At 41.9% G+C, this 13,846-nt stretch overlaps 2 protein-coding genes across 2 annotated transcripts in view; one reads left to right on the top strand and one right to left on the bottom strand.

Annotated features, from left to right (window-relative positions):
- The window catches only part of T265_00181 (hypothetical protein), a gene marked incomplete at both ends in the record, with an annotated part of 57,172 nt that overhangs the window by 31,728 nt on the left and 11,598 nt on the right, over positions 1-13,846 (bottom strand). The window contains 2 exons of the mRNA XM_009163889.1: positions 10,175-10,318; positions 11,879-12,076. Coding sequence (XP_009162153.1) covers positions 10,175-10,318; positions 11,879-12,076 — 342 coding nt within the window. The remainder of the gene's footprint in view (positions 1-10,174; positions 10,319-11,878; positions 12,077-13,846) is intronic.
- The window catches only part of T265_00180 (hypothetical protein), a gene marked incomplete at both ends in the record, with an annotated part of 40,687 nt that overhangs the window by 20,656 nt on the left and 6,185 nt on the right, over positions 1-13,846 (top strand). The window contains one exon of the mRNA XM_009163888.1: positions 5,249-5,311. Within this exon, the coding sequence (XP_009162152.1) occupies positions 5,249-5,311 (63 nt within the window). The remainder of the gene's footprint in view (positions 1-5,248; positions 5,312-13,846) is intronic.

The raw sequence follows: 13,846 nt of genomic DNA, 5'->3' as shown, positions 1-13,846 counted from the left end.
GTTTATATATTTTTTGGCAGTACAAAAACCTCATTTGTGTGCCTTCCTGAGTAATTGTGAAACCCCCGAGGTGGAAATCGCCTGGCTGCACTACCCATCATTCGCTCTAATTACACATGAGAATAACAGCCGTGGTGTTCCGTTTTGAGCAGCAACGATTAAACTGTAGAACAAATGGTGTGAACAGCACTCGTACGCTACAGATTGACATCAAGTTGTAAATTCAAGTGCGACAGAAGATACATTTTGAATTAGCATCAGATTTTTGTCTCTTTTCAACAAAATTTGGCATCTCATTCCGACCTTATTTAACCAACTTCAAAGTTATTTCTCAGCGTTCCATTCATGTGTTTATGTGAAAACAGAATTCCGGCACCATGCTCGAAATAGGTGGAATATGGTCTATTAATCTCAAGGCTGACAGAACCGGACACATTTGCATTTCATTTATCTGGTTTAGTTATGCTTCCCACTTAAAGGATGACCACTCGACTCGACCATATAATGGTGACAGATACAACAGAATCTAGGGTAATGCCAAAGGACATTGCACCAAATTCACTAGAAAATTGATCGAGAGGTTGTGGCACACGGCGCTGGATGACTGTCACAGGATGGCCATAATTCCACTTACAGTGGGGCACTTATTGTCTCCCTCTCATCTGCAATATCTTCGAAATCCCACACGACGATCACTGGACTTTTTCGTTGCCACAGCGAGTAGCAACACCAAAGTTAATGAATGGCATGACTTGTCTCTCATTACTGGGTGTCCAAATTAAGCAGCTGTGCTCTAACCGCATATGTGAACACATCATCATTCAGCTCTAGGTTGATCAATAATCCAGAAAGTTCCATTGAGTCAACACGGTCATATGGCATGGTATGAACCATTCTCCGTGCCTCATATCTGCTTGTCATCGACAAACCTCTAAGAAAAACCGGTCAACTTTGATTGTACCTGACGGGTTTTAAGACAGAGGTAGTAAATACTAATCAGAAGCTCGATCTAACATCTATGCAGTCTACTATCGGCACCCAGTTCTTTCTCATCTGCAATATCTTCGAAATCCCACACGACGATCACTGGACTTTTTCGTTGCCACAGCGAGTAGCAACACCAAAGTTAATGAATGGCATGACTTGTCTCTCATTACTGGGTGTCCAAATTAAGCAGCTGTGCTCTAACCGCATATGTGAACACATCATCATTCAGCTCTAGGTTGATCAATAATCCAGAAAGTTCCATTGAGTCAACACGGTCATATGGCATGGTATGAACCATTCTCCGTGCCTCATATCTGCTTGTCATCGACAAACCTCTAAGAAAAACCGGTCAACTTTGATTGTACCTGACGGGTTTTAAGACAGAGGTAGTAAATACTAATCAGAAGCTCGATCTAACATCTATACAGTCTACTATCGGCATCCCAGTTCTTGGGATTCATTAGGTAGGCTTAAGTTCGGAAATTTCATCCAAATTTTGTCGGACAAGGCCGGATGAGATACAAGGAGAAATGGCCCTGAACTTTCGCCCACCAATAATAAGAAAGTCAGAAAGATACTGCAATATTCTGAATATCGTTGCCGCTAACAGATGGAGCAGATTTTGGGCGACACATGCGGCTGAATAGTGCTACGAGTGAGAGTTACAGCATAGCCTTGAGTTATCCTTATTTCACATTCCAAAGGAACGTGTGCCGTCAAGAGATACAGAATATTTTTTATTTCCACGAAGGCATGTGGTTACTTCGCCACTTCTTATTAAGATAACTAGACATTTCTAGCGAAACTCTCCTTAGACACCTGAGTCTTTAAGTTAGATTATCCTGGATACAAAATGGTATGACGTAAACCTCAAGAGTGTTCAGGTGTCCGCGCTCCTCTGTAGGAGCGCAGTTTGTCGAACTGATCGGTATCGCGCTCAAACACTTCAAACTGTGCACTGCTATAAAAACGACCGCGAGCAATAGAGGACAAGTGAACAACTGAACGCTAATCGTATTGGGAGCTCAAGCCAGAAAGCTGTAATTTTCAGAGGTTGTATTCCCGCGCAAGACCACTATTACGACATCACGAATTTTCTTTGGTCGTGATGAAATCTATCGCTTTCGTAGATCGTGATTAAAGATTTCCTCTCCTGGTGTCTTCCTTGGATTTGGGGTTTCGCAGCTATTTTCGCAGTTTCCACCCACAGACATTCTCAGTTAATCAGCTTACCACTAATCGACAGTGCCAAAAAACAGTCAAAAATTAACATTAATAACAGCCAAACCATAATCAAACATTCGACAGTCATGTGGTCCCACGACAAGGTGTCCGAAACTGCTAACTCAGGACGAAACATTTGTATGCTTCGAAGATTCTGGAATGCGGTTCAATCTAGATAACTATTTCCCGCTTGATTTATGTTGCTATGTTAACTCTACTTCAGATTAGGTTAGAATGCGCCTCGTACTTCGAACTACGTAGACAGAGGAAAAGAAATAAGCAAGTGGATTGAGCGTAACAAGAGCGCATGCACCCAGGTAGTACACCGTATACAGAAACTGTTAGAGGACATTCTTGTTTTATTGATGCCGACCCGGGTAAGATTTGTGGTATACTGTAATTCACGTGCTCGAGTGAAGCGTTTTGTTAGGCACATGCTGTCCAACCTGATATAAGTTCCCCGTCTGCCTTAACCCGCCCAGGGTTTTGTTGAGTAGTAATCACATCACTTTTTGTACCAAGGTCACTGGACACGCTGAATGAACCGGATCGTCACACATTTCTATGCCGCTGCAGGAAACGCACTAGTTCCTGTCTCAAGCACAATGGAAGTGCGCTAGATCAACTGCAAGTCATCTGACGGCGAAACCAGGATTAACCGATACGATCAGAGTCTAAGAACCAATCACATATTACGTTTACTCAAGCGATGGACTCACGCTACATAGCGTTGGTGAGTGCAAGATTGCTACGGTGAATAAGCAGGCTGGCCAGATCGCTGTGACTGTGATCGCACCATACCCTGTGCAAGTCCAATCACAAGTCGAACCGTAACGTCATCGTAGCAACATAGGTATCAGAGTGCGTGGCATCACCGTGATCAGACCCGAGTGAACCTAGTAAGAACGTGTGATGAAGATGACTTTGCAGCAAACTCTGTTCTGAGGAAGAGCTTGACGAAGCTGTCCACCATGGGAAAGTTAAACTCATCCGTACAGCAATTTTACAGCTGATTCACCATGAGAAGCACACTAAATTAGGTGATTCTTCTTCCGGGGAGGTTGACACTTTTAAGGCTTATCGTGCTGCAAATAAGCTTTTTGTCCTTCTGAAGTCTTTTGATGCCAAACTTATTCGTTATGGCGGTATTTTACCTGGTCGGGATTCAACTGCAATGAAATAGAGGGTATAGCCAAAACAGTTACGGGTGAACAGAGTGGACCACGTCCACGGACACCACACTGACATTCGGATCATGGTACCCATGTTAGGCGAACTTCGTGAGTTTTGAAGCAATCGATATGCCACTTTGGGATATAGAGATCAGGCTGAGTAGAAAAGATTTCATCATAACTATGTATAGTAGACTCTACGAACAGCGCATCTTTGAAGAGCCTAGTGGCAGGTAAATTTCGCTAGGTCACCTTTTTCCATTCGTTCATCAAAAGAGCTGATACACTCAAAAATCTAAGGGACATGTGACCAAGTTCCCATTGGATGGTCTCTTAAAAAATGAGCATTCCGTATTTTCCCAATGAGTGAGAGCTCAAGTAACTTATAAAGTGTAAGAGGCTATCGAAGTTAGTTGGAATACTACTTCGATGCGACAGTTTTGAGATAAATAGAAGTCTGTTTTCAGGTTGAATGCACCTAACTAGGCCTCAACTCCAGGAAATATTCATCTTCATTAGCTACTTCCACGTAAGAGACAAACGACAGTGGCCAGTTTTCTATCATGATAGGCTACTTTTAGCATGTCGAAGAATGTTTCCGAAGTGCCAAAGAATCTTTTGTACATCGGTGAAAACAAACGAGTTTGAAACACCCCACAGCCACATGAACCAAGCCTCTCAGTTATTTGAAGTTGGATGAAAGAGACAAACGTCGCCTTCTGGATTTTCAGAATACATTCATCTTAATGGCCGAATAAAATCCTTTTTTTTAAATTGGGTTGTTCCATCTATCTACTAATATGAGCAATATGCTAATAAATAAAACTCGAGCTGTGCTTTGAACTTCCGCTGCTTGGGAGGCTAGCCAACCTCGTATCTCGATCTGCATCGACTGATTGAGGAATGGGTGGCACCTTAACTTATACGAATAAAATGAGATTCGCAAAGCTTCTAGAGCTTTTCACATACTTTGCAACCAATGCTCTCCTGACTAACATTCATTCTGGCAGTATTGATCAATGCACACTTCAGATAACGGCGAGGTCGCTGAGTCCTCTACAACAATACGTGAAAGGGTTCATCGCTCTATACGTGTGGATTTTTCAATTATTCTCAGAAATTCAATGATTGGCAGAACGACCCCTTAAATCTTTGCCTCTGGTTTCTCAAACTCCCGTTAGATTTGACAAAATACTGGTCAAGAGACGTTTGACCTAAACACGGGAATCTCATCTGAGGTGGAGTAATATTTACATTTAAAGTTTCAATTTCATTGGGGGATCGGATGTTCCATTGGATGCAATTAAGGGGAACACGGGGAAAACCGAGGACTATTTTCATGTGGTCCAATTCAGTGGTTTTCGCAGACTGGAACGAATCTAATAGGCCTAGCTCAATCTACAGTTGATGCGCTAAGGCGCATATTCCGTTTGAGTGAGACCAACATGTTTCGAGGAAATAATCCTTAGTCTGTCCTTCTTGAATCTTCCTTACCCAGGACAATATGTATAAAACAAATATTTGAGCAATATTTCGTGTCCGCCGACTTCCTGAACCCGTTTGTTGGTGCCCATGTCATTTCTAACCTTTTAGTTTGGACGTTACCTATCTCCGGGTGGTGTTTTTATTTATACTATCCAGAAAGATGAATAGCTCCACTGTAGCTGCGCATCATTATAGCTTGCCACTTTCCTCAACTCTAGTTGACTTAAAGGATAACACGGGTAAGTAGCGTTTGGAGATATTCATTTCCATACTCAATTAGATTCAACGCAATCCAACCTTTGGCATAGTCCTCATTTGTTTTGGGAATCATTGGGAACTAAAGGCATCTCCGATATAACTGACTTCTCTCCCCACTACAGTGTCTAGTGTCGGAGAAAACAGCATCCCACAAGGAACACAACAGCTCAGCTGCAGACAAGCAAGTGAGTGCGCTGTATTTTTAGGGCCATTGTTTGTCCTTGACCCAAGGCTGCCTACGACTACTGATCAACGTACCTTCAGACTGGTTGAATCTCAAGGTTCCATGGCAATATTTTGGTTTGATGCTTCGCAGTTTCAGGGTCCCGCAATGGTCACTGTGATTACTCTTTTTCCTCATTTCCGGTTTTATTGATGATTCCTTTGAGTAAGCCTCATAATATGCGTGATTCAATTTTTGAAAAAGAACCTCCATATTCAGATGCGATTTTACCCAAGCTGAAAGAAAAGCCTTCTTTGACGATTTTAATTTTGAGGTTTCCCATTTGTTCTATTTAAAGGGTACGAACAACCAACACTCTTAAGTAAGTTAGAGTTGCTAAATGCGTGCGTCCCTATAATGGACAGGTGTCTTATTATCACGTGATTCCTGCGAGTCCCAAGGGTTCGTGAAAATCATTTGATAGGTAGGACAAACGTTGTGCTCCGAAGCGTAGATTAGATTAATTAAATTGTTGAAAGCATGGGGAGATTTAGAAAGTTCATTAAAGAATTCGGTCTGCAAGGAAAGCCAGTTCGTGGTGCAAAACCAAGAAGGAGCATACACCTGTTTAAACTTGGTTGGAAGCAGTTAGCAATGCGCGCCTCATGAATTTCCTGAGATATGAGATCTCGTGACCCCCCGGATAAGGTGACAAGTGAAACTTTCGTTCAAGAGGTGTTAGTCAGCCGGGGCGGCAACTCCCCCTTAGAGATTAGCCTCATTCGTACTTGTAGAATGCATACCACATCAAATGGTCTATGCTGAAAGAATTAGTGATGGATGATTTCTCAACTGGGAGGAGGTTCATGGTCCTTTTGAGCTATTACCACTTCTGTGTTACCCGTAGTTTCTTTAGTTTAGAGTCAATTCAGCAGGCCGGAATTTCGATTTGACATTTGGATTCATGAAAAGCATGCTTTGGATGGTTTTCAATGAGAATAAAGTTGCTGTAGAGTGTTTCTCTGCGTCTCAGCATTGAATGATCTAACTTACAAGATGAAACCACGATTGATAAATTAACTAACGCCCTCGAGAAATCCACTCCTCTGCCAATCAATTTGGTTTTCGTGACAGATTCCTCTGAATATATCATTTATGATATCCTAAATGACGCCTTTCCTGGTTTATGTCTCCTAAGGCAGTACAAAAACCTCATTTGTGTGCCTTCTTGAATAATTGTAAAAACCTCGAGGTGAAAATTGGCTGCGTTTCCCAGCATTCGCTCTATATATTCACTCTATCTAGGTACGCCTGAGGATGACAGCCGTAATGTTCTTTTTCGCCTAGGAACGATTTGGCTGTCGAATGAAATGCTGTGACCAGGACGCGTACGCTACAGATTGACGTCAAGTTGCAAATTCAAGTGCAACAGGGGATACTTTTTGATTCAGTAAAGGAATCATCATTTATGTAACATTTTCATCAGATTTTGGCATGTCATTATGACCTAATTTAACCAACTTCAAAGTTATTTCTCAGAGTTCCATTCATGTGTTTATGTGAGAAGAGACTTCCACCAGCTGATCAAAACCACAAACTCTGAATAAGCTCTGAATAGGTGAAATCATGTCTAAAAATTTCAAAGCTGATGTTACTAGACCCATTGAAATTTGTTTCATCTGGTTTAGTTATGCATCACACTTTTATTACGACTTGACCATATAATGATGACAGATACAACTGAATCTAGGGTAACTGTCTTCTAGTTTAGAAATTAAAAATCGAAATTAAGTACTCAGATGTCATCAGAAGATAAGAGACACATTTTGTCAATATTTTGAAGTTCACTATCCCAAACAACCTCAGTTTGGGCCGCGGATCCGCTTCAGCATAAGCAGTATTCATCTCCCTCAATCCGATCATTTAGAGTTGTCTGTTAGAATATTAAACTTACAGTGCCCTCCCTTAACCGTATCATCAGCTTAGAGTTGCGTTAGAACTCCTAGTTTCTTTCGAATGGACTTGTTGTGAAATCGTTTGTACCTTGCCAGCTAGCGGTATTTGGTCCACGTACACAACCAACAAAGTACTTCTTAAGCGAGAGATCCAGCCAGGTTAGATGGGAGTCTCCCGTCAACTGCAGATAAGTTTACAAGTCGAATTTGTGTAATCTGGATTTAGCTAGAACACAAGGTTGACGGAAACTCGGAGACTGCGTCTCACTGATGAGTCCCACGAAGAGCAAAAAGCGGTCGCGGGCTGTCGCAGAATTTTAGGCACCTTTACGAGTAGTGCATTACGAATATACGTGTATCGCGCTATCTCGAATATCCTATTGACCGAAACATAAGGCATCCTAGTGCAGCACATTCAGTGGTCTGGAAACATAAAAAATGAGAGATTCAACTGTTAGCCGTTCCACTTGGCAGAGTGGGTGCTTTGCCATTCCTTCGGACGTCCGACCGATGAGCAGCGCACCTGTTTATTATCAGCGGGTGTTTTTGGTCCATGTTAGCTGGCTAGGCATTCCGGTGGGTTTTTTTAGCGGGCATGCTATATTCTTCAATCAGAAACTGGAATACGGGGTACAACAAACTGGGTCGTCCGAGTTTGTCTTCATGCCGTGTGGTCAGGGCGGCAACTGGTCACTCGCTAAATAGTATACCAAGTGAGTAGGCTGCCATAAAAAACAAATTGGGAATATTTAGAGGCAAAAAATCTAACATTAACTTTGTCGTGTTGCCTAACTTACGCTCAAAATAATGGCAGGCGCAACGGTTGCTAATGTTTCACACCATACATATATGTGAAGTGCTCCCCATTCTTCCCAGGTGGCCAATTCGTTCGTAAGTTTTGTTCCACATTTTTCGGCTTCTTTTTTACAAACAATTAAACAAAAACCACGCTGCAACAGAAGCTCGTCACCGCCTACGAGTATCCTCACTCTATTCTGCGCATTGTGCCCTCACTTGCCCTCAATGCCCTCACTTGTAAATGTGAAAACGGAACACGTCATGTAACCCATTAAGGATTTGGTCTTAAAAAATACAGACATGTATGGATGTCGTTTACTAAGAAGAGAAGGAATATTCTGGCAAACCTCTGATTGTCTTGTGAAATATGCTTAAGTTTCCCACCTTACTTAAAGTTTAAGGCAGTGTGACGATATAGTCGATCAGGAATATAAGTGGTTTCACAAGTATGCAACAAATCCGGTGTCTCTGGCAGCCACACATGTTGATGATTACCCATAATTCTACGAGGATTCCACTAATCAGAATCTTAGCCGACAGGTGTTGATGGTCGCGAGATTTTGTAAAATGCATACTCGCATGACTGTTGTTTGTACACTTGCCCTCCTCTTCTGGAGCAATCATTCTGGTGAATTCACAACAAAGGGGGTTACCAAAGCAGTTGGTACACCTTCACGGCCGAATACTTTCCTAAGTGCTTGTGGTGTGAGTTCGGCACTTGGAGTAGATAGAAAAACTTCATACCAACGTGAATATGCGTCATTAACAACTGAAGCATAACATTTACGGAGAAAAGGGCCACACGAGCCGTCATAAACTCGTTGAAATGTCTCAAAGGTAACTGGCCACAGACACCACCTGGAAGATTTGCTACGAATCATCTGTAGACATTTAACGCAATTTTTTGCGATATACTTGACGCTAGCATTCAGTTCTGACTACCAGCATGATGCGTGCAAAGGATTTTTATTGTATCAACACCCAGATGACCGGAGTGCATATCTGCCAGAACAGCCGCTCGCTGATTCGGTGGAATAATTCTATCCCCAAAGCAAAATAAATCATCCGGAGTAACGGATGAACCTTCGTGGTAACAGTAAAATGCAAGAAATCGACGTCGCTCTTGCTGCGTCTTGTTACGTTACGGCGGAGAAAAATGGGGGCGAAATATCCTCTACATTCAGCAACAAGCGCATCCCGCTTGTAACAAAACAAGTATGATATTGAAGTGCTCCCAAAACAGAACGCATTTCTTGTCGATTATTTGGGGATGACGTACATGCTATAAAAGACAGACGGTTTTTACCGAGTCTGAAATCACTGCCATCCACAATGTAAACAAGATATAATAATGATGGAATATAAGAAACATAGTCCGAGTTTAACCTTGTACATTTGCATGCCACATTAAGCCGTGGAATTATCAAGTATCAGTTGTTTGAGTTAACCGCCACTTACAGAAGTCAGTAGAGTCACAACCTTGTATTGAGCGCTAAACTTTGAGTCTAATAATCGATGGTCCTGAGTTTGAAACTAAAAAATTACAATCTCAGAGAGGTCGGACAACTACTAATTAGAGGTGCAGAATGCCTAGTGATACCGTGGGTAGTAACGTCTGCAAACACTAGGTGAAACGTGCAGTAAGATCTAACTGTGGAATGATGGATTGGACACTAGCGCTGTCAACAATGAAATCATGTTTTGAGCAGATGCGGTTTTCAAAATCCTAAAACCGTGTGAAGAATTTTGGGGCAAAATAGATACAGGGGAGAGATATCTTCAGTTCATTCTTTCAGTCCGGCATTTGGATCCGAAGTTAGGCGGCAAACATTTTGTACCTACAGACAAGTTGAACGTATCCCGATTTCTCGCAGATACAACACTTCTCTTGCCTGCGTGGACATGAACATTTGAAATGATTTCGTCCACAAGATTCATATTTGCCAAACTTTCGAACTGGTCAGTCAGAGTTCGATCTGTGGAGTGACGTGTTGATGGATTTGGAACACGAAAACTTGCTAGAGGTTTGCATGTGTTATCTATCTGAACCCTTGAATTATTTCCTTTAAAATAATTTAACAAAACTGCTTCATCAGCTTTCGTTACGTGCCTCACATCTCCGTACTCCTCACATATTTTCCGAACAGTTTGAAAATCTTTTTATCTGGATAGAGCAGCAGCTTCTGCTGTAATTCGGGCAGTTGAATATTAGCAATGAATCTAGCACGCAGTTGGTCTTCTAGTTGGGCACTAGAGTCACATTTGGCTGCCTGTGTCTGCAACTCTAATACAAAATCAAGAACTGACTGGAAAGGGGAGTGCGTCAACATGTTGAACCCTGTCTGCAGCTCTAATACAAAATCAAGAACAGACTGGAAAGGGGAGTGCATCAACATGTTGAACCTAGGTTTTTCGGCTGCTGAGAGATTAATTGGTTTGAAGTGTTGCAGAAATTTTTCTACAATGCATCATAATAAATATCGATAAAAGTTCCGGATATAGTGAAAGTTTTCTCACTTTATACGCCCACTTGACAACAAAATATAGAAAATGTGCCGTAAGTTTCTTATCATCCATATCAGATTTTGCAAGACACCATGTGTCAAACCATTCCAAATAATCCTTTACGTTTCGCGCAGTTGAATTAAAATTTAATGGTTCCATTTCGGCAGGTATGATGAATTGTTCCAATCGCGACGCCAAAGTGTAGTAGTTGAATTCAGCACGTATATGAGCATTATCAAACAAAATAGAAATTCACGGCGTAACAAGTAACACATATGCATTCAAATTGATGTGTATATAGTACTTGGTATATTAAAACGAAGGAATAATGAATAGAGCATTAATAATGTTCATCACAGTCCAGCACTTTTCAAGCGTCTCTAGAGCTACCTGACTGGGAAGTCCTGACTGGCGGTGCAGTCGATCGACACAACCAAGGTGTTACTAGGTCATCGCTCGAGCCATCGGGTGTTCCTCTCGCAAGTGCTAGTTAATTCTCCACCGTGACCATCAGTCGCTTTTCCAGGATTAATGTTACATTTATACCGATGGCGAAGTCTCAAATCAAGCTATTAACAAAACTGACAACAAAATCTGTTTTGACGAAAGAAGTTTCATTGTTTCAGACGATATCACGGACGATTTTGGTAAGCTGGATTTTTGTGTGTGCTAACTCGTCATTATGTATCAATCTGCATTTGTCAAAACTACTAGATTTACGAGAACCTCTGTGTGAGAATGGAAGAGGACCTGGTCAGCGGAATCGTAGTTAACGCTGTGAAACCCAGCACACGTGCACAAAGCAATCAACACGGTGAAGTTTAGGTGCACTACCCTGAAGTTTGCGCTACACCAAGGAGGTCATCTGAATGTTGTCCTTCTTGTCATCCTGGTAAGCACATGGGTCACAATATAACTGGAAACCCTTTGGCCTCACCGCCAAAATTGCGGTATGCGGCAAGTGGACAGAAACGTTTCTAGGAAAAGGTAGTTAACGGAGTATCTTTACACAACCAAAGTAACGCGGTTTAGGTAAACAACAGAATAGAATGTTTCAAGTCTTTCCGTGTTTTGATGCCTCTCTCCTTAACTGTATTAGGTGTGATGGGATGCTAGGGTAAACCACATTTGTCCTAGCTTAACGTTGTTGTGGGTAACCTTGCACGTTTAAGAATCTGTGTGTCTTGATATGATCACGGTTATATCTCCGCAACTTGCCTTCCACTGTAAGTTAAGCGCTACTAAACAAGCTAACGTTCTAGCCTAAACTTAGCAACTTGGCTCTCTTGTGCATTCACGTGACGTCAATTCATCAGGTCAAATATGCTTACGTTGAAAGGCAAACGGTTCACATAGAAACTCGGGACCGCATCTGGTTGAACACACAGCTCCAGAGAAACTGAGCTGAATCCGGAAGCATACGCTGATTCAAAATGGATCATGTGCACATTTATGAGAACTTCCTCAAGCTCCGGGGTGAAGTCTGGACCCGACACCGTTAGGCTAAACGAGGCCTTTAAGTGTACCGTCTGAAATTTTCATGGAAGAAATCTAAGAGAATAGCTACACTTTGTAGAGTTATCATCTCCTCACATTCTTTGCCAAAACCAGTTTTTCACCTGAAAGGAAGAAAATGTTTTACGAAAGTAAACATCCCAAATTTGGTCACATTTCATGTGTATGTTGTGACTTGGACAAGCTTATCGTAATACAATAATGAGTAACTTAATATTTTCCACCGCCTCGATCCAGCTAAAATTGTTCCAAACTAAGCAGTAACACCCTGAAGTGCACGACAGCTCACGGAGACATTGGCGCACCAAAATCGTCACTCCAAGAAAAATGAACGATGGACGGCTCACCGGTATTTTCCACTCCGATGGTTGCCTCTAAACCGTCTTCTATCAGCCGTAAGGCATCCTTATCGGTATACTTCAACGCAATACGCAAAATACTGTAATCGATACGCAGCTGAAATGCATCGCGGTCAATTTTATGGGGAACTGACTGATCAACTTTATTTTAAACTGTGCTATTTACTTAGTGAAATGAACTAACCCAGTTTCACAAATTTCTGTCATTACTTTAGTATTGGAGGCGCCTGGTTGTAAGTGTTCTTATCAGTAGTCTATGTACATTCTTGTCGCATTTTCATTGCCCATTATTTTCACTGTATTTCTGGGATGGTTTCAGTTAGTTTGCACTTAGAAACTTTGAGATCAGTATCTAGCCTAATGTTCTGTTGACCCCCAACAGACACGGTTTTATACATGGTGATCACATCATGAAAAAAGTAAGACAGGTAAGGCGGCAGTCACCAGAATGGACTTTCAAAGGTTATTTTTACCCGGTAGAGAGTACGTTCTCCGTTTAAGACAGGTAAGGCGGCAGTCACAAGAACGGACTTTCAAGGGTTATTTTTACCCGGTAGAGAGTACACAACGTTCTCCGTTAAGTATGGTCAAGTTAAATCTCATTAGGAGAACCTTCGCTTACTCGTAGTTGCGTTTTCAGAGCATTATTTCTTTAAAAAATGCTAGGCCCGCAAATATGTAAGGAATGATGTTGTTCATTCGGTCAGATGTGGAAGCCGTCCACTAGAAATTTACCACTTGCTAGGTACCGGGCCATGTAGCGGAGTTACTGAGGGCTACAGGATGACAAAATATAGGTTCCGAATTTGATAAGTCCCCAGGAGGCGACACTGATGAGCTGAGTAGCGAAGGGGGTCCTCAAAGGGAAACTATTCAAGTTGTCACTATGCCTATTGAACGTAAGTTGCACGAGCACACTCCGTGATAATCCGATGCATCTGGAAACATTCTCAGGGGGGACAGAGAGACGGTCGTCTTCCTCAGGTCGTCTGCGAGATAGAAACTTACGATAATAAATTCAACCTAGGCAGACAGATAAGGTGACCTACCTCAGGACGACGCCGTGCGTTACAAGCAATATTTAACATTTAAAGTAAAAAATGAAAAAAAAACAGAGGACAAATTGTTTTGTGAATCACCGTACGATGGCTACAATGCGAAATCCGATTCATGACTCGTTTCGAGGAGAGGCAACCCTCTTACACCAATCAATTGTCTTCCTCATCACATGTTTTAGTTTGTAACCAAATTGTCCCAATTTCCAATAATCGCAAGTGAAGTATTAGGGATTCTACACGTTCAAGAACACTTATCCATGAATCAGTGACCCTAGAATGAACACTTTGCTTACTGAGCCCAAAAAGGTAAGTGATGAATAAGCTTACGGAAACTACCGTCACACCGATTTCAGGGTAAGTACGGGCC

The sequence above is a fragment of the Opisthorchis viverrini genome (assembly GCF_000715545.1).
Source record: "Opisthorchis viverrini unplaced genomic scaffold opera_v5_2, whole genome shotgun sequence".
NCBI lineage: Eukaryota > Metazoa > Platyhelminthes > Trematoda > Opisthorchiida > Opisthorchiidae > Opisthorchis > Opisthorchis viverrini.
The sequence above is the reverse complement of the archived record's forward strand: the minus strand, read 5'-3'. Positions and strand labels throughout refer to the sequence as shown.